Source organism: Homalodisca vitripennis, chromosome 2 (genome assembly GCF_021130785.1).
Source record: "Homalodisca vitripennis isolate AUS2020 chromosome 2, UT_GWSS_2.1, whole genome shotgun sequence".
Classification (NCBI taxonomy): domain Eukaryota; kingdom Metazoa; phylum Arthropoda; class Insecta; order Hemiptera; family Cicadellidae; genus Homalodisca; species Homalodisca vitripennis.
The window spans coordinates 176,420,595-176,439,834 of record NC_060208.1 but is presented as its reverse complement, the minus strand read 5'-3'; the positions used below and the strand labels follow the sequence as shown (position 1 = coordinate 176,439,834).

The following is a 19,240-nucleotide window of genomic DNA, read 5'->3' as shown; positions in this document are numbered from 1 at the left end:
ACTAAAGCATGTGACAATGGATTGCAACTGATGTTATCACTTAATCTTAGGGGTTTTTTCAATCATTAAAACGTAGTCTTACACTTTTTTGTAACATATAACTATGGAAAACGTCCGAAATCCTATTATCTTTTCAAACCTTCCATCGTTATTAATAAACTTTAAACAAAGAATTCATTGATAAATAATAATAATTATAGGAAATTCAATAATAAGTTTACAATTCATAAAAACTTCGATTGCGTCGGTGTTCCAGAGGTGTTACTTCTAAATCAGTATACAGACATTTTTATGTGAGTTACAAAACTAAAAATCCCAAAATTTAGAATTTGATTTAATGTTTGTCATAGGTTGAATTCTACATTTGTTTTAAGAGGATATTTATAATTTCCCCTATAATGTTTGGTTGTGGGGGGGGGGGGGCGCCCCGCACTTGCTCTGTCGCAGCTTCTATGTCTGATTTCAGAATGATAGTTATGTTTCTCCTTCCATTTTATTTACTGCAATACATGATCTTTGAAGCGATGATGGGAAGCAGCAGAAAGTTGAAGGCAGTCGTAACAAATATAATGGACGTACATGTGAAATTATTTGTCTTTTACAACTTTTATTTTATTGTGTTTTTTTATTCTTTAAAAAATAATAGTTTATGTTTCAACATAATCTATTATGTAAACTATTATATAAACTATTATGTTCTTCAGAACATGAGGAAGCTTCGCCTGGTTATTATAAATTAAGTCAGTTTTACACTGCATGCTTTACTTTTTTTATCAGTATGATCTACTAAACACTATTTTCGCCATTTAGATTTTTTTATAAATATATTGAATGCTATTCTTTTTTGTAATAGTTATTACATTATTGATAATTAAATGGCAAATAAATGAATTATTAAAATTATAATTTTCACACACACACTCTGTATAAGAATAAAATATGTACTTCGGATATAGTAGTTGTATATACTTGGTTCCATGTTCACCGTGCAGTATAGGTCTAATGGAACATGACCTACTCATGTTTACTACGAACATCTTGACTAGTGTCATGCGGGTTGCGTCAACTGTCATAGCTGTCCGCGCGAAGGCGCTTAAATAGATTTTATTGAACTCGACCTTTAAATAGATTTTAGCTCATGTTCACGTGTGCTTTATCTATCTGTGATGTTTGTGTCACTAAATAGTTTACAAAAATATAGGTGTGAAAGGTACTTATAATGTATTATGAAGCAATATGTAAATTAATTCACACCGAGTTGATGAAATGCTGGAACATTAAAATAGTATGATTTTGTTATGTTACCGTTTTCTTTGCAGCGACAGTAAAAAGATTCTAGTTCTTGCACGTGCAATTATAGGTACAAATATCATGTTATTTGTATTATATAGTTTATCCTCCGATTCACTCCGAGTATTTTTAAACTTACAATGTAAGATGTCATTGTTTTGGAGAGGTTAAAGGTAGGACAGGTAATCAACATAGTAACATGTAATATGAATATAACATAAAATAATACATACAGGAAAATAAGCAGTACAATTGAATGTGATGTTTAATACACCGATGGGTCGATGTCTTGAGGACCACGAGGACTGCCGTTTGGATAACATAGCTTATAACCACTCCATACTGCACGGTGCGGGTATCCGGGTGGTTCACGAAGATATGCAGGAACTGTGGAAGCCCATTCTACATGTAAAAATAATGAAAAAGATTTATATATACACGATTCCGGAAATGCTTCCTTAGCGAGATACGGCTAGCGAAAGATTTTACCCGGATTTCAGCTCACCATTTAAAGAGAGGTCTTTCTGGAATTCTGGTAAAGTAGATTAAGGGGTAAATTCAATAGTTTTCAATGGTTTTTGATCTGATAAATTTAATAAAACAGGTCCCAGAACTGTAAATTACGTAGTTTTTTAGAAAACCAGTGTCAAATGCAAAAACGTACTTGAAAACACATTTTTCATCTTTGGGCAACAATAACTTAATTATTTCACCAAGTAACAGATCATTATTTTTAATAAAACTTGTAGAAACTTTTATTCTGAACAAAACCATAATTACCAACAATTATTATCATAAAATGTACTGTAAATTCTTCACTTGAAAAATCATTAAAGCATCCAAAATACAAAAATAAAACACAATTTAGTACAAAAGCAAATGTGAAGACAAGATAGAAATATTAGGATCAATTAGTTCTTTTTTTATAGTTCTTTCTAAATTTACAAAAATCATTGCAATAAAGGTCAATTGAGTTAGTCACTTGTAAAATAATACAAGGTTTATTGTTTATTGAATTAATGATTCTACTTGTTTCTACTTTGTTTTGGGTGAATTCCCAATCCCACGGAAGAAATCTTGACCTTGAGTGTCCTTGTGGAAGATAACCGACCGGGAAGTTGACAATCGGTAGCTTTCCGCTTTGAGGTCATTGCTGACATACTGCATTAGAGACGTTACCTTGTTTGTTAATTTCACTGGTAAATTCGGGTGGGTCCTCCTTAGCTATCTGGCGTAGGTATCATCGGTGAAATGAGAATATTAAGTGCAATTAATTTTGGAATTAAAAGTAATTGTTTATGTTAAGGAAATTATATGGTTTAATTTAAGAAATTTGTATTTTTTTAATATTTTTTTCTTAAGAACTCATGTAAATACTGCAAAATGTTGATCATTTTATTTCCAGACATTTTGTTTGGGCCTGCTTACAAAATTGCTTAAATTTCCTAACTTAAATACAATTTTTCATGGGGTGTTCATTCAAAGTTTCTTTTTTTTATGTATTCAAGGAAGTTATCTCTTTACTTGGCATTATAAGGGTCATACCAGTAATAGTAATTGGAGTCAGGATGATGTACCTAAAGGGCAAACTATAACTGTGTATCCTGTTATAGTTGAAAGAATAATGAATTTAACATAAGTATTTTCCAAACCCAAAAAGGATTGCACTACCTTACTTATTTAAAACTGACAAATTTACAATACAGCCACAATTGACAAGGTTCTGTTATTAACTCTGGAATTCGTTGCCTGTGGATACACTGGCCTTTGACTGATACTGATGCTGTTGACAACTATATTATTTCACTAGTGATTTATTCACGATTACTTTTTAAGAAGTATAATATTGACCTTTAAAGTTGATAGTTCGAACCTCTGTCCTGTGTCAAGTAGTGAAGTAGTTTACAAAGGTAGTAAAGTTTTTTTTTTTAATTGAAATATATGATTAGCCATAATATTGAACTTGTTTTGACAATTATGCACATTCTTGTCTCCTGTTATTTTGCGTTTTCTTACAGCGCGTTTAGGACCAGTAGTTCCTCTGTTCTCTGTCTTATATGTAGAGTACTCGATACCTACGCCTATACTAGTGACAGAAACCGTCACCGCTGAACACCGTTATGAACAGTTACGTATAATTTTCACCTATAGTTAAATAGTTAGTTGTATAAAGCCATAAATTAAAGCTAATCGCCAGAAATGAAATCAACCTCAATAGGCGTTAACATGAATTACCGTACAGGTTTGCACAAATGTCCAAATTATGTTGTGGCTCCTCCATATAAAAGTATTTCGCCAATTTAATTTACAAAGTGTGAATAGGTAATCTGTATGAGTATTGGTGTAAATGGCAAGAAAACCTTCCTACATGTATAAGACAATTCAGGTACGGTATTTTGGGAGACATTAGGGAGTTAGATGACGGGCTATATATATTGTACAATAGTCTACCTGCATATTGACAGATTTGAAGTAAATTTTGGAAATCCGATGTAAATACAGAATAAGCGTGCAGAGAATTCGTAATAATAAGTAAAATATTTAAAATTGTCTATTTAAAAATGTACCTAATTTAGATTTTTGGAACAAGCCCAACAAAATCAGCTTGGTGTAATATATGCAATTCAAATGGGCCAAACTGTAGCTTACTTTAATATGGGAATATTACATTTCTGGAATTAATAAACTGAATTTAGTTATTAATTACAATATCAATAATAAGACAGAAAAGTTTAGAGCATACTGTCGGTAAACTTTGTTGCCAGCAAACAAATATACATACAGTGAAACTCACGACAATATACCTACGCAATACAATAAAATTATTTTCGCAAAATTAGACGAACGCGTTCAAATTGCTAACTGACAATAGTTACCGTAGTTAAAGTCTCTTCCTACGTAACCTCCTTACAAGATGATCTCATATTATGTATCAGAGCCTCGTTTAAAACCGTTTAATATTATCCGGTCATCCTGGTTATACATTGTAATTAAAGTAACGCCTCGTAAATTAGAACCTATCGTACAGTACATTTATGAATTATAAATTGGTCTGAGTTATAGATTTTTAAATATTTTTTAGACTCATCAATAATCAACTTTCTATTAATAAACAAATATATATCTTCAACTGGGAACTTTCCACCCGCAATAGGAAAATAATTATAACCACATATCAAATATTACATATTTGTTTATTTTTTTTATTTTATCTTAAAAATTATCACTTAGAAACTTACAATTATCACAACACTTGCAGTAATGACGTGAACCAACATTTTGGACTTATAAGAGTTTTGTACTTACAAACAGTCTCAAGTAAAGAAATAGTAATATTAGATGTTTTTGGAAAATTTAGTTTTAGATCTTATGATAATTCAAATTACTATTCTGTAACAGAGAGCTCGTTCAGTCCCGGGAGTCCGAGGTTTAGCGCCTTGCGTCCGACAGTCTTGCCTCGTATTTGCTGCGGAACTCGCCGTTGGGATCGTACTTGTTGACGAGACGATTCCAGTCGTGTGACTTGTTCTTCCTCAGGTGCCTTATCACCTTATCAGTAGCTGCCTTCTGCTTCTCCGTGCACTTGCTGCAGCCCGTCTTCAGCGCGTCAGGAAGAGTCTCTGCAGCACAAGATATCAGTTACACCACTGTCGTTGACATATCATGACATGTGTAACAAGAAAAATTACGATGCACAGAATGTGCAATAATGTATAACATTTCAAGATTGGAAGTGTAACATTTGGTTACTGGAAAATGCAATTAATTGTAAAAATGTGCATTTTTGTTAAATTCTTTAGGTAATCTGGGAGTTCTACGACAATTTGGGAATCAGTAGTGGAGAGGAATATAGAGTTTGTACTGTCTAATTTTGTAGGTCTAACCTAAAGGTATCATAAATGATTCAAAACATTCAGTTCCTGAGAAATTAAAAACTTGCTGTTCAAAAATAAATCGACTGAATGAGGAAAGTAGGCGAGATGAGTCGTAATAGCAACTGTATCGCGGTCTAAACATGAATTATGAAACTTCCTCGTAAAAGATTATGAAATTGTAATGTGTTTAAAGTATTGACTTGAAAGGAGAATTGTTGTTTTTGCATTCTATAATCATTATCAAAAATTATCATCACGTTTAAAACACAATGGGGAATTCGTATAAAGGTTAAACATTGACAAAGTTTGTTTTAAAACGGACATTCTGTTCTATTGCTTGTTTGATAAGTTGATTACGATCTTTATATATTACCATATATTTATATACATTTATGTTTTATACACAACGAAAAAGGAACATTCTATAGGTTATTGTGTGAACTAAATTGTGCACACGGGTATGTCTTTTCTTATCTTTTTTTTCGATACTCCTAAATAACTGTCATACAATTCAAATCAACAAAAATTAATTTCTGTGATCTAGTCTATAAGTAGGGTAATGTATATTGTTGCAATTTTAAAGCATGATTCCTGAATTGTAGTAAAACTGATGAAATTGTAGTTGTAGGTCCTAAAGTATCCTATCCCACTAATGCTTTATCAAATTTGTCATCAAATTCCTTAATTTTTAAGTGGAAGAATCTCTTATTATTATTTGTACTCAGATGAAATAGAATTGACAGATGGCCTAATGAAGCGTTCATGAATTAAAATATTTGTTTTTGTATTAATAAATAAGTATTGATAACGACGGTTCAGCGCTCATCAATACTACTAACTACTACTACTAATAATAAAGCCAATGTGTCACTGATGGTTAACGTTAAAAAACTATGCAGTACTGATATTGTAGCGAGGCATTGTTCACGTATATTTCATGAATTCCTCCGGTATCAGAAGTGAATGGGCCCTGTCTCACAATGGTTGTCAGTATGCACGTCACAGCTACAGGCGTTAGTTGTGACATGTTTGGTGAGCGTAATTCTATTATCGCCTGACCATGACACATAACACGTGGTGCCTGCGGTGCTAAAGACCACCGGGCCACCGAGGACTCGTTACTAGGCCTCCCGTGGGCAGGAAAGTGTCAAAATCCCTGCTGCATTTGAAATACGGTAGAAGAAAAACGTAGGCCTGTCCTGAAGGAAATGTTCGAAGTTGCGGATAACAGGATATCGATAGCTTGCTCGGCTCGCAGCAGTGAGGTTACGCAAGAACAGCGAAAGTGGGGAGAAAGTAGCGGTGGTATGATCTGATCCGACACTATAGATTACATCAGAGACAGACAGCCAGACAAACCGCGCGAGATGTGTTTTCCTTCCCTCTCGCCTTGAGACCACAGACTTCCCGAGGAGGAACCGTCTCCACATAACTGATGTCGATGACTACTAACTAAGACTTCCGGTAACGTCACCGAAGTTAAGCTGAACCCTAGGCGATTAATGATGACAACAAGCCAGGAAAAACAAACAACAGCAACAAACAGCTTTCCAATCGAGCTGTTCTTAACAGCCTGAGGTTGAGATCGTCCAGAAGTAGATTGTTTTGGTCCACTCTTCCGACGAAATACTCCCTCATTGAATTTTCAGTTAGTCAGCTGTTTTTAAAACATAATTTTCGCCCAATTTCAAAATGTTCTCTAATTAGTAAACAGTCTTCAAATTGGTTCATGACAATTAGAGATTGCTTCATCCAATATTTAAATTTTGATATGATCTACATATTTTTCAGATTTTATCAAAATCCAGAATACATGATACGTATCCATAAAACAATATTTCCCCTATTATCCCTGTTTGCACATTATTTCTAGAACAATTTAATTTATAGTATTTAAAAATTTAGTGTTAAAAATATTAACACCTATTGACACAAACTACCTTAAGAAGACAGTAACCTATTTTGAGCACTCGTGTGGCTAGCATATGCAAAGATAGGGCGTTTGCATTGGTTTGAAGGTTTTTCAACGATCCATCGTAAGGATGGGGAAAGTAAAATTTAGATCTCACCAAAATAAGAGAACAGAATATCAAATTTGTATCATCACGTGGCAGTGTGGTTAATTTTTGGCAAACATCCATAATTCTGAGTTAGTAGAGCAAATATTGAGAATCTGCTGCTAAGAATTGCAAGACCGAAAACTTGAACAAACCAGATCGCTAAATAATAATTACTTGAAATATGTTCTCACGGGTTTTATAAATGCAATATGTTTGCCACTTTAAATTACAATAAAAATGTATATAATAGAGATGAAACCTGGTCAATTTTAATATGACAAATTTAATTGTATGGAAACTGCTACTGGGTTGTTGCCCCTTTAACAAAATTCCCAGTTCATAACGTCCAACTTAAAAAACCACGACAGGCATTTTCAGAAAAAGACAATGTGTTTAAGATATCAGTGAAGCACAAATGCAACCGAAGTGAGCAACCCAAGGGAACAATTACCCAAGATAATTCAAATGTAAACAAATGTAAATTTTACTTTATTTCAAAGATATCTTCTATAATTAACAGAAACCATTTATAATACGATTAACTAATTTAGACTGTAGCAGTCAAATGAATAAAATGGTTTAATATGGATAGATTCGTAACAATTACAAACTACGTTACACTATATTACAAATTTTAAGTTCGGCAGACTCACAATTAACTTTAACCCAAGGCTAATAGAAATCAGACTTCACTACTACAAAATCGGCTACAGAATCTCTAAAACCATTTACACGAATATGTCACGCACTCCCCCCTCCTTCTCAGGCTATACAAGGTGAGCTCCATGCACATTTATTTGACTAAATTAACTACTTTAATTAAAATTACTTACTAAATTAAAACCAGATCATTAATTTAAAACATGTCTTTTTCACAACATTAAAGACTACATTTTATAATTGACATATTAACTTATTTTATTTCAAATAAAAAATTTTATTAACGCAATAAAACCATGATATGAGCTATTTTACTGACCTGTTCCACTTTCATAAACAATAAACAGAGAATGCTGCAGTTCTCATTACAACATGATAGAGCTACAGATAAAATATAACTCCAATCATGAGCAAGTTCTCATAGGATTTTATCGGTCTCAATTTCTCGAAGAATAGAGATAAAATACAATCCTTGTTTACAAACGTATACGGCCATATGCATTTACAGTACGTAATCGATACTGGTTCAAAGTAGGATGAGGAGGAGAGGTGAGTGGCCTGGGACTATGAGAGAGAGTGAAGCAACCGAGCCAAGGTGAACTCGTTCCGTGGGCAATAGACGGTCACCGATAGAACTGTCGAAACAGCTGGGACAGATGATCTTCACTGAACTGATATCCTTGATCTTGCTCGTCCACGTGCAGTGACGAAATTCTACACGACTGGTCTGACTCTAAAAGACTCTTAAAAGCCCAATAATTGGAACTGGTTCCAACAATTCAAGAAGTCCTTCACAGCAGATCATGAACACTTTGGGTGGAAATTAAAAAGAGAATTGTATGAAAATTTAATCAAATACTCCCTGAAAGCATGGACTCAATGTTTATTTGGATCCCAATGGGATATTCTTTCAGCACCCTTCTTAAAAAATCAGAATTTCTGCAAATTATCAAATCTCCTGGAAGATTGTGGAATGCTCTACTGGAAATTGGTTGTGTCCTTTGTACGCCTTAGAAGAGACGAGAAGGATTGGAGGAAGTTAGTCCTGCGTCTGCTGACCATGAGTAAGCGACCTGCCAGGGAAATGTCGCATGTCATTGTAGCCGTGTAGCGTGACACGCAACTATGTACGCAACAATGGACATCAGTTGCGCAATATTGGGTGGTAGCGAGTACTACGGCGGCTCACGGGAGGTCCATAGCATCATGGTGCATTGTCTCTGAACATCTGCCACTGTGAACTTTGAACTCATTACGACCCCATAAGCGACCGGGGATAGAGCCAGACAGTTGCGCAACCATTACCGCGCTGCGCTGGTTGCGACTTGCGCAAGCGTTGTCCGTCCGGGTGTCTTGACTTGGTTCTGAGAATGAAAAATCTATATAGTCGCTTATGGAACCAGATGAATTTGTTGAGTTTACTGAATCCTTGCTAACATTATTACATATTTGTGCACGTTTTTTTCATTTAGACCTCAATAATGGAGTTTAGTTTCTTCATAAATAATTGTTTTGAAAGATATGTTTGCATGGAAGAATAATCTGAGCAATAGAATAATCTACTATTCCGATTTTCTTTCTCCCAGCGAATTACATGCGCACTGATACCCATCTGATTCTGCTTGGTAGTGAAGACTGTAACGGTAGGTTGGACTGAATGCAGTTTGTTATGATTATTTTATGTTAATGTTTATATTTAAGAAAACAAACATTTGAAATCGGTTTATGTGATCTATAAATGATTATGGAAAGAAATCAATATTTAATTTACTTGAAAAAAGTTGAATTCATTGTTCCAACATTTTTGTTACCATTCGATTTGACTTTATTTTTCATCACAACTTAATTCTGTTGAAAGTGCCTAATCCTCTGCTGCTGCTAGAGCTTGCGGCTCTTATAAATGGACTCTATTCATTGCTTTTTATGTAGGCTACCAAATGGTTATGATAGTTCTCTCTTAAATGATATTGACAATAACTACAGCAGAATCCCATGTTTTAGGTTCTTTGTGATTGTGTCACTTATGTAAATTGAAACGAAATTGAAGTTTATGATCTATTTTGTTTTTTGTTATTACCTTCCGCATTTCCCGGGTGAATTTCTGTTTCCAAATATAAACTTGCAAATATAAAGTTGCATAATCCAACTTTGTCCAACAGAATAGGAAAATTAACTTATTAAATCCTTTTGAATTGTTTTAAACCTAAATTTATAAGAATGTGTATTCTACGAAACTACCGGAAATTTTAAATCTGTATAATTCTGGGAATTTAGCTCGTAGTTTTCAATGGGACGCAACATTTTAATTATAATCATGGTACGGTTTTTAGTTTTTGTTAAAGGTAAGGAGTACGCCACATCACGTGTCGCATAACAGGTCTATAGCTATATGTCACATGTTAAAATGTCATATGACAGCCAAGCCAACGCTCAGCCAAATCATAGGGGGTGGCAAGCACCATCATCAACCTCAATGATGCTAACAAACTACATAAAAAGAAATTAAGCTTCATGCTAAACTTCAAATCTATTGTTCAGTTTGTTTTCTAGATTTCGTGTACACAGACAAACATGTAGCAATGCAAGTTTTCCAGGCTTCACTAACCCTCAGCCAATTATAAACCCCCGGGAAAGTGGTAGTTTCACGTAAGTTTTCAAGAAATTGGAAATACGTTTCGCATTATTTCCAATTCTTAATTTTAAAAAGTAGTATGAGTTCTAATGAGTAAAACGTATCTGGTTGCTGAACTGTCGGAGATTTAGTTGATGTCTATAAGCAACTTGCAGAAGAATTAGTGGCAACGCGTTAGTGGCCCTTAACGTATCTGGACCATACTATGCTGTATGCAGCCGAAATTCGAACCATGTATCCAAGATGCACAGGAATCTTAATTAATTAGTGTTTGTTTAAAATACGGATCACTTTGGTTTGTTACTATATCAGTTTGTGTTAGCCCTGGTCGTTAGTTTAATGGGAGAGTCACATTAACCTGCCTGTCCGGGAGCCTAGGATTATCATTGATCTTGAAGCTGAAATAGATCAAGAGTACGTTGTGAAACAGTCAATGTTTATATCTGACGTCGCCTTCTACCTAACCTGGTTCCAGAACAGGAGACTATATTTAAGTGTATTTTTATCAAATTGCTAAAATGGACGATGCTTCTTGTCGTATGAAGCAAAAAATGGTCCCTTAAAAGGGGGTTTTTTAGTGAGCAAGTCTGAAACGTGGTGCTCACATAAAGGTCAATTACATTTGTACCGATTAATCTTTACGTGAGCATCTTTGGAAGATACTGGAGATCCTAACCTAGTGAAATGCAGACTCTAGTTTTCTTCACTCTATTCTACACACTATGGGGGACAGAACGGTAAAATATTAACATAATGCATATATGAATACTGTTATCTCTGAATCGTATTTATTAAACTGTGATTTCTCAAACTTCTAACGATGTATTTTAACAAATTGTAGTTTAACGAGTATTATTCTACACAATCATTTTTTATCTTCTCAATAAATTCAAAACAACTCCAACATGTATTTCCTTGGAACAAAATGCCGAAAGCAATAATTAGTTTTATACTGAATGTATCGCTTTTCTTGTTAATTTACAACACAGTATAGAACACGAAATTTGTAATTTAACAACACCTTTTTTATTCAGACGAAAAACTAGTTTCTTTTATTATTGCTGCAAATTTACATTTTTATTTTATTTTTCCTCAGCTATAATTTCAAGAAAACTACTAACCTGTTTTTAGTATAGAAGTATGTTTTTCAAGTCTCAAATTCTCATAACAATAACCGTTTTGCTATGGCTTAGCCATAAAAATAAAATATAACTTTACTATCTGTACAATTTTTCAACAAGAATATTACTTTTTTTTTAGATAAATTAGTATTAAATTACATGATTTTATTATGTAGTTTTTTTTAGTTATAGTACAGATTTTTATATAATCGTAACATCTTAAATGATTATCTTTTCTTACTGCGATTTTAATTTGTATTTTAGTATTCATTCGAATTTAAAATATAAACAAACAAGTTAGCCTTATTGAATTTTATAGTATAATATTAACATAGTTGCTGTTAACTGTCAAACATCTTACAAGAGATAAATTTTAACTTTGAAGAATACGCTATTTTTACATACAGATTATTTTTTCACGGGAAAATTTCTTCAAACTTGTACAGGGGCGTAACCATTGCCGGGGTAGTGTAAAAATGAGATGCAATGCATAATTTTTAAATAAAAACTTTAGAAATGTAAGTTTTATTCGTTCATGTCTGATAATAGCTTTTCCATACTCATTAGACTCTCTTTGGTCCTATAACCTCAAATAATATATCTCCCCCCCCCACTTTCCAAGAGGAATCAACTTTTGAATAATCGTGTCAACAAAATCAAGGCTATTAACAACTTAAATGACAAGCTAGGGATCCCATACCACAATTACTACCCGTACATCATGTAATTCTAGGACAAGTCACTTCACGTGTAAACTGCCTAGTCACGGTACAGCGTTAAATGTACAAATAGATGTTGTTCAACAGAGATGACTGGTAAATCAGGCCCAAGCCTTGAGTCACAAACCACGAGTAAAGAGTTCTTGAAAGGATATGTTCAGTTTTATTTTGGCACAGTCTACATTTTTCAACGTGCAGCATTGACCGATGACGTGCTAGTTCTAGTAACACAGAACATCTATGTAACAAGACAACCTTCGGTAGATGAGCCTCCCTGACCTGCTAGTATCTCTTATTGGCGTTTTGTTTAGAGCCTTAAATATTACGGCGTAAAAATAACAATTCGCAGTTATTTAAAAAAAACAACAAATATAAAAGCTGTTAAAAATAACAATTCTATTAAATGTTAACTATATTACACAGATATGTTACTTTTAAAAGGGAAGACTTTCGTGACTTTTTGATGCTTCTGATTTTCTTTTGTTGGTATTTTCCATATTTCTTGTCACACACCATTTGCTGATTATAGTATTTACTTGATTTACTTTTAGTTATAATCTTGCCAATTATTAACATTAAGGCGTCTACACATTAATATATTACATCAGTTACACGAAATTTCTTCGTATGTTAACAAATAAAAAAAATAATCTAACTCATAATTTTAGAATTCTTTCCAGCAATATATTTTGGTATTGTATGCTATACTAAATCACTATGACATTTCCGTGAATGAAACACACGATAATTAAGCAACAAGTGAAGGCTAAATGAGTTAATTTTAATAACTTATTGGTTACAAACTATTTTTCTACATCTGAAAAATATATTTTCTATAATAATTATTATCCCTTTGAAAATTTGTACTGCAAATGCCAAGTTTTTAAAACGTTATCAGGAAATTATTTCGCGCTGATTTTGAAACAGTGACTCAGAAGTTAGGTAATATCGGAAACGTTGTTTGCAAAGGGTTTACCATTAATTAATTTTAAATTATGAAGACACACTTACAGGCTAATTATTATAGATATTTAGCAAATTGCACTTTAAATTGTATTAAACGTGTTTAGGAGAGATTGTAATACTTTTTAAAGTAACTAGCGTATTGTCAAGTAAAGAATCTGCCATTGATCATCGAAAGTACTCACTTTTGAGTTCTCGGCCCTCGTTGGTGCACGAGCCCTCCTCCATGAGACATTTGATGTACTGGGTGAGGATACGGTCGTTGGAGAGGATGCGGTCGACATCGATGTTGTCGAACTTGTTGGTGTACGATGCCGCCGACGCTGCCGCTACCAGCGCTGCCGCCACCAGCAATGTTACTGTATGCATGACGAGAGGTGAGGAGTGTCTGCCGCTCAGAGCCGGCCACTGGCCACTTTATCAGCCTAAGGACCCCTCCCCTCCCCCTCCCACTGCACCCTCCGGCCAGGGAACCCCGGGTCGCGTTACTCAACGGTTCGCGGAACCTCGGAGACGGAGGGTCACCGTTCTTTTCCAACATCAAAATGAACACCAGCAGACTTTTTCCAAGTTCTCCAACCGTTGCAGAAGGCCTTCTGAGTAATTTCATTCAATGATCTGGTGCAGGTTTCAATAATTTCTAAGAATATTGTCAGAAAGTTCTATAAGTAATTATTTTATGAAAATGCCTGTAATCAGAGTGTAACATTCAATGTTAAGATCAGCTTTAGGGAGATTGGTATTAAATTGCTTTGAGACCAAAATTGTTACAACAAATTCAATAAAACTATTAGTCCCGTTAAAATATTTTTTTATATAACCTTTTCCCTATCATAACATTTAAATGTTTCTTAACTTGACCTATACTCTAACGAGGGGTTTCCTTTAACTCATCTAGCACTAGAAAGCATTTACATACTAAGCACAGTGTTCAGTAAAATCTAACTGGCAATCTACAATCTATCAGAGTTGGTAGAGAGCTCTTGGCTACGACTCGTCAGTTGATGTTCTTATAATTTTTTTTTTTTTACGACTTGAGCTCAGCCCGGAAAAGTGCATCTCATTAATTACTTCCGGCTCGTATATCTGTTAGTGTGTGAAAACACCGTGTCTAATCCTGGATTCTAATCCTGGCCCCTGGGATAGTAGGTTTAGCCGCAAAATAATCGGCTACCAAGGTCGGAGTTCAAATCAGAAAGAAAAAACATCTATAATCAAAAAATAATAAATACAGGTTAAATAAATTATTGTGAAAAGTCGAGCCTAAACATACAAAATTGTAAGTTTTAAATATTCTGTTTTGAACAGGAATAACTAAATTTATATTTATTTTTTATCTCATTAATGACTTTAAACTGACACAAATCCGAACTGTTCAGTCCACTAGGACCGTCCTTTCCAAGGTGTGGGAAGTCTACGAATTATTAGCAGTCGTTCCAATGACAGACACATACTGTACGTCCGATTGTTTCGGCTACCTGAGTTGGAGTCAAACTAGAATACTATAGCCGGTGTCGTATTCAGGAGTTTGTGAGTCCCTTCTCCAACCTTTTACAAAAAGCAAAACCTGTAAAAAGAATACACCTACGGTTTTTCATCAAATTGCATATGTCATGCATATATTTACCAATTGTAGATGTAGGCTACATTAACTGCGTCCTCCCAATTTTAAGATCGGTGTCGTAAATTTCAAACATCGGTACGACGTTATATCAAAGCAGTTGTAGTATAAAAGCATAAATTATATCCTCGACTAGAACGCCTCTTTATTATAAAAGATTAATACAATTATTTCAGAGTTAGAAATATTAGAGGTTCAATTTTTTTTTAAGTAAATACAAATTTTCTGATGGGTTTGTAACGTTACCCTTAAACACTTTTAATGTACAACAATTGCAATGTTATTGCGTGTGCAATGTGTAAAATGGGTATATGCAATGCGTAAAAAGAACAAACTTAAAATTGATCAAATAAGTAAATAGCCCTACACAACACCAAATATGACAAAATGATAACTTTTAAAACTTGGAAGATACAAACTCGCACAATGTATAGTATTTCTCGAGAAGCATTCGTAGGATATGATGACCCATATTAACCTAATGACCTGTATCTTAGTGGCAGAGGTAAGACTACACTTTGAGAGGTCATGGGTTTTATACCGGGGGAGGGGAGAGGTCATAAAACTTTGCAGGTGGGTTTGAGATGTTCCGTTCATTAATTTGTCATAGTAACAACAAATTAAATCAACGAAATAAAAATGCGTCGGGCGGGAAAGTCCTCATTAAAAAGATACAACATAAGTATTTTCGATCTGTAAATGTGTTTTACAAACTATAAAACGTAGTAACCAGTTTTATATTAACATATCACTGACGATATCACATGTTACTAATAGCACTGCTATAACTATGTAACATTATGTGATAATCAAAGAATTTCTATTTGTAATAACCCTGCAAAATACTAAATATGACAACAGATCAGAACTTAGAAAATTTGGAAAATATAAACTCGCACAATATTTAGTAATTTTGAAGAAGTATTCTCAGTATACAGATTTTCCTTAACTCAAAATTAACCTGATCGCTTTCACCGTTAGGTTTCGTATTAGTTGCAAGTAGGAAAAGGAGAGTATTCTTCTTGAATTAATACTTTAGTAAACTTTTGCTGTGGGTGTGTGAATAGATCTCCAACTGCGGAAGTGTTCTGATTGATTGTCTAACTGACAAGGCGAGTGAATTCTTCCGGTCAGTAAGACACAAGGCCTAATTTCAAATGGACGTTTTCGCGGTTTTCCCGAGTTAACGAGTTTCAAGGAAGAGTAAAACATAACCAAGAGTTAACCTTCGCACCTAATGGCCTACACTGCCATCTGCCATTGACACGGTTCGGGAATACCAACTGATGTTGATTTGTTTGTTAAACAACGCTGAGTTTGTTTACTGTCCAGTTTACATTAAGGTTATGACGGCATACAGACACTCCTGGTCCACCCGGTCACCCGAACAGCTAGTCATTATTTACTGACTACGCGGCAGATTTTTATGTAAAGGTGTTTCTGATTATACATCGCACAATAATTAATTTGTAGGATGTTGTATTAGTGACAAGTATAAGATAGGCTGTAATGTTTTCAACTTATTTATTGCCTGTAAGTTAAAAAAACATATGCTATGTCATTAGTGACTTCCTAATATAAAAATATTTCGTTTACGAAAGTTAGAGTTACATGAGTTTAATCTTGAATTCAATGAACCGGTACAACATCAGAACGTAACGAAGTTCTCTCACAGACGGACTGCCCTTCTAACTTTTGACCCTAAAGTTAAAGGTTTAGTAATTAATAATTTAGATCAAGAGGAACCTACTAAACCTTAAACTACTAGTATGAACCAAGTTAAATCTAGCACTTTTAAGAGTTATGACGCAGATGGACAGAAGGTCCTTTGACGTTTAACCTCAAAATAAATAGGGTTCTTCCTTGGAACAAAAGTAACCTATGTGCCAAGTTTTACCCTAGGATATCAAGAGTTACCATAAACGATTTTAAGGGGCCTTACTAAATGAGATGTTCTTTGCAGAAAACTTCAAACATTTATCAAAACAAGCAAGTACAGTAGTAGTGACCGCTCAAGAAACATACGTGGATTAGCTAGATGTATTTCTAGAGCAAATCGTAGAGTAACTTACATGGTAAATTTGTAGACCAAGGAAAACGAACAAACCTATTATATGTTACGATTAAATATAATTGTTTACACTACTAACATCGAATATAACCAGCATATCCATGACCTTTACATAATTTATGGGGAAAGGAGTAAACACGCCATTATGTAGATAAGACTTTTTCAAATCTATAAGATTAAAAATGGAAAGGAAAGTTGATATTTGTATATTAACAATAATTTCTAATATAGCTTAGGAATTAAGCTCTTTAACCGAGAGGTTACGGATTCAATCCTTAAAAGCCAACAACAGTTTGTAAATGGGTTTAGGCCGGTTTATTTTAATACGTCAAGTATAATAAATTAAAATGTCACCATGGTGTTTAAAGTTATAAAACATAAATATAGATATAAAACTAAAATATTGTTTTTTCTCTCTCTCTGAACTAAACGTTACAATGGCACGGACAAAATTTTATGTGATTTTACTCAGTTTTGATTGTACAAATTTGTTTATTCATCAATTGTCTCGTTGCCATCATGGTCACCCGTTAGATCAATGTAAACATGTTAAGATTTAACTTTTGGCTTTATTTTTTTCCTTTTGGTCCCGAAATCAGTAGTTTTATTTGAAAGAGGAACATATGTACCAAGTTTAGATTTTTTAGGACCTTTCGATCGAGAATTATCGCCTGTGCAAAACAGACAACGACTCGATTTTAGAAGGACCTGTTTGGTCCTTAATAATAAGTATTTTAATTCTACCGTTTACGCTTTCTTATACGAGGTAACACATTTTCATGAAAGAGATCTGATTTCGTAACACATGAGAATTAAGTGTTGTCTTTATTATCGTGTAATACATTTGTTTGTACTTTTATTTAGACGTTATTAGGGTCACGTTTTATCATTTGGGTTAGTGAGTAACTGACCTATCACCTCTTCACATATTATCAACGATGGGATTTTCATGTCCCCATTATAAGTTTTTAAAATGCAGGTGGTTTGCTATGCACAATTATACAGTAAGTATATACTCAAAACATCGATCGTAGGAGAGTACACTTTGACCCCATACCGAAAGTACCTAATGCGTCACTTCATCGCCCTCATTTACGCCACTATCGTTATCAGACAAATTTCACTCAATCGCATTTATTTGGCGGGAGAAAACAGGCACAAATTTGGACACAATGAATGTAGCTATCGACTAGAGCGAAGCCTGTTGCGTGACACATGGTGTGAGGTATTCCTACCTTGTATTCATTCATACTATTGAATCATAGCATATCAGTCCAAGAGGTTTGGAACTAACAAACAACTCATCTGATTTCAAAAATTATTTTTTAATGGATTCTGTGGGAAATGTTAAGATATATTTACTGTTTTCAGAGAAAATGTGTTTTGTTCTGGCTGATTTTATATAAAAGAACATTGCAAGTAAAATAATTGTATACCAATTAATTGTAAATAGGTTAATGATTTTAGTAGATTTTTGTCATTGTACAATCAGAATATTTTTTCCAGAGGGAAAAAGACGGTTGTCTCCGCACTTAACCAATATGTGTTCCGCTGATGCGTCTGCTTCTCCGTAGAGCTGTATTCATCAGTCTGACTAAGACCCGCCTTCATAAGATGGTTTCTAAGGGGACCTGTCAACATCTCTACTATCATTCTTATATCCTCCTTACTTTGATCTAGGAGAGATTCCCACCCTTTAGCATAAAGAGAGATAAACATTTATGTACGTCTTAATCCTGAGGCTCTACTCCCGTTAAAGAATCTGATATTCCTTTCCCAATCTTTTACAATGGTTTTGCTGTAGGGGAAAGCTACTTTGCAGCCTGGCTCTGGCCCTACCATAAGGGACTATGTTACTATATTGGTGAGGTTATCTGCTTTTTCATTACCATGAATGCCCTCATGGCCCTGCACCCAACCAAGTATAAGTCTGTTCTTCTTTTTGCCAGTTTTACCAAAGCATTCTTGTATTCCAAAACTGCTTTCGAGCCAAACGAACAGAAGCAAGTGCCTTTAGTACAGCCTAGCTGTCAGAGAGTAATGGGTATTCTCCTCCTTTTGGCCTCATTTGTATGGGTCTTCTGGCGCATGATTGTATTGTCATGACTTCCGCTTGGAAAACCGTGGCGTGTTTTCCCACAGCTAGGTTAATTCCTGGTCCGTATATACCGAATCCTGCCCTAGAATCAAGGCGTGAACCATATCTGTATAGAACTTTTTGGTTCCTT

General features: G+C 34.4%; 1 protein-coding gene across 1 annotated transcript; it reads right to left on the bottom strand.

Annotated features, from left to right (window-relative positions):
* Positions 1 to 4,465: 4,465 nt before the first annotated feature.
* On the bottom strand, positions 4,466 to 13,730 carry LOC124355081 (ejaculatory bulb-specific protein 3-like). Its single transcript, XM_046806015.1, has 2 exons — positions 13,506 to 13,730; positions 4,466 to 4,910 (listed from the first exon to the last, which is right to left on the bottom strand). Exons 1-2 carry the CDS (start codon positions 13,687 to 13,689, stop codon positions 4,720 to 4,722), a joined length of 375 nt encoding a protein of 124 aa, XP_046661971.1. The 5' UTR covers positions 13,690 to 13,730; the 3' UTR covers positions 4,466 to 4,719.
* Positions 13,731 to 19,240: the final 5,510 nt, after the last annotated feature.

Excerpts from the sequence above, each read along its gene's own strand:
- LOC124355081 (XM_046806015.1), bottom strand. The coding sequence starts at position 13,689 with ATGCATACAGTAACATTGCTGGTGGCGGCAGCGCTGGTAGCGGCAGCG. Across the intron at positions 4,911-13,505 it reads CGAGGGCCGAGAACTCAAAA|AGACTCTTCCTGACGCGCTG; the intron begins GTGAGTACTTTC and ends CTTGTGCTGCAG.